At 37.9% G+C, this 2,500-nt stretch overlaps 1 protein-coding gene across 1 annotated transcript in view; it reads left to right on the top strand.

The window, feature by feature from the left end:
* Nucleotides 1-2,500, top strand: part of LOC138054420 (rho guanine nucleotide exchange factor TIAM1-like) — a 47,890-nt gene that overhangs the window by 16,359 nt on the left and 29,031 nt on the right. Inside the window, 1 exon segment of the mRNA XM_068900861.1 lies at nt 2,492-2,500. This exon segment is cut by the window's right edge and continues 365 nt beyond it. Coding sequence (XP_068756962.1) covers nt 2,492-2,500 — 9 coding nt within the window.

The following is a 2,500-nucleotide window of genomic DNA, read 5'->3' as shown; positions in this document are numbered from 1 at the left end:
ATACAGTTCGCAAAATCTATTGTGCTACTTACATGTACCTTACCAGTATGACTTGGGCTGTATTGAATGTGAAAAGTTGTGTTGAACGCTATGACTTCTGCAGGTAATTCTGTTAACATTAAATATGTTTGTCTCGATAAGCTTGATAAAGCAGTGTAGAGTTCATTTCCTACATTCATAGTAACTACCAAGTCTGTTAGGGAAGAAATTAATTTCATGTCATAATTTTATGTAATAGCACATAGTGACTTTAGGGCCGTTTATACGAAAGAAAATAAGCCGCGGCTTACTCTGGCCACGGCTTACATAAAACGCGAACACCCTGTATAAATAGTACAGAATCTACGTTCACGGCCTTCTCAAGCCGCGGCTTATCCTGACCTGGGAGTTAATACTCGTATAAATAGTTCCTTTCGCGTATTATGTACGCCGCGGCTTATTTTCTCTCGTATAAACGGCCCTATTATTAAGCTGCACGTTCATTACTAGCATTTGATCCATACACTAAAACATCACCTTGCCAGTTGTTTTACTAGGATCAATGGGATGTGAACCAGGGTTTTTTTAGGTTATGTCCCTGCAAAGGTTGAACTTACCAGCAACATGCCATGCGGTGCACCAGGCTTTTTACAAGAAACTATTTCAACAAAAAACTATTTCAAAAACAAAAATAGTGTTTCATTTACGGAATGGAAAGGGCAGGAGAAAAGATGAAATACTGTAGTGTGGGTCGCTCGGTCTGTCATATTTATTTCGCTTTGTGTATTGAAACTCTAGAAACAAAGATAGAAATGTGAACGCAAACTCTCTGAACGGTGAGAAGTCTGTCAAGGAATATTAACCATACTTGTTTATGTGCACAATACATCGAAGCATAAAATCTGCAAATGCCCTTTTTACCCTTAAATACATACCCCTGCATAACATTTCAAATTCTGTTTTTCGTGAATCCGTGAATATGAACCATGACAATTACTAGCTACGGGTTCCGCGTTAACCCAATTTACTGTTACTAAGACTTCTTTACGTTACTAATTAACACGAAAAGGGATAATTTGGGAATTTTTAACAATATGGCCCTTTAATCTATTCCAAAATCATTCAGATATTCAAAACGTCCTTTGCATGATCCATTTTCTTCGCTTTTGTGTTTATCAGCATTATGATCTGCAATACTTCAGGTTCACGTGTTGACAAGTTTGTTTTTTATCTCGTAGATGTTTAGATTTCCAATTACAAACTGGCCATTCTTACTCACTGTGTAAATAGTTCACCCTGAATTCAAAATAAATACGTTAAATACGTTGCATTTATGAGAAAACGAAACAACAACGTTCTTTTATAAATCGTACCGTACTTGGTATTCCTGATTTCTGTTTTAAATTTAACTTTCATTTTGCATTTACCTGTTCATCCACGCTTTTGGAAAAGTGTTACATACCACGTTCTTAGATTTAAACGCATAACCTGAGGTAGCTCCTACACTTGTGTTTACGAGCAAGTGATCTCCTAGTAATTGTTAACCAAATATGTTCCAGCAAGTTTCCTCCGTCGTTTAAAATAGATGACTCAGCTTTTCTCTGTAATTCTGCTCGGTTCTCGGTCAAGTCTATTTCGATGCCTTTGCAAATCACAACTGACAAAAGTAAACACACTTTTTGCATATTTTTCCTTTGGAATCAAGTCTTTATTATTATTGAGAATCAAATAACTACGTGTCAGCTTTTAAAACTTCAGGATTATTTTACAGTCTCCACTGATGATATCAAATCTTGTAAAACAAGGACTCAATCCAGTTGCGAAGTTTTAAATTTAGAAGTTCGAAAATTCTGAATATATTCGGCTTCATAATATTTCAACATTTGTATCAGGATCGAGTTGAACAAAATGTTTGGCACGGCAAACAAACTGGTTTGCCTAAAGAACTATCGTTTGCTAGAAACAGTACGGGACTTTGTGGTCGAGAGGTTTTGAGCGCTCATAACTCCTTCAATCAATGATTACACCTACATTTATGTCTTCTGAAGCGAAGAATGGTCAGGTTTCCGTTAAAATTGAATATTCCGATTTTAAAAAAAAGTAATTACAAAGCATATGGCGTCTACGATAGGCAGTCCAGTGTTGCTCGTCGGTCACCCATCCAGATACTAACCCCGCCCGACCCCTAGGGATTGACTTCAGTGAGAAGCACGTTTTACACTACGAACAAAAGAGAGGGCTTTTATACGTGACGCCGTGGCGGAGCGGGTAAGTACGCTGCTATCGTGCGTTAAGTATAGCTTAGGGCACGGGTTCGAGGAGCGCCAACTCGAAATTTCGTACGGGGTGTTCGCTGCAATATACGCAGGAAATGCACATTTGTGACTACGATGCCAGAAAAAACGAAATGACACACGATTGGTTTTCTGACTTGGTGCCCTTACGGGTCCGAGTGATTAATTCCTTGAGAAAACCTGTACTTATTGCACTTCTTAATTTCAATATTTTGCAGATTTCAAAG

This window comes from Montipora capricornis, chromosome 6 (genome assembly GCF_036669925.1).
Source record: "Montipora capricornis isolate CH-2021 chromosome 6, ASM3666992v2, whole genome shotgun sequence".
Taxonomy (NCBI): Eukaryota; Metazoa; Cnidaria; class Anthozoa; order Scleractinia; family Acroporidae; genus Montipora; species Montipora capricornis.
Note: the sequence above shows the minus strand (reverse complement) of the source record. Positions and strands in the feature narration are given on the sequence as shown.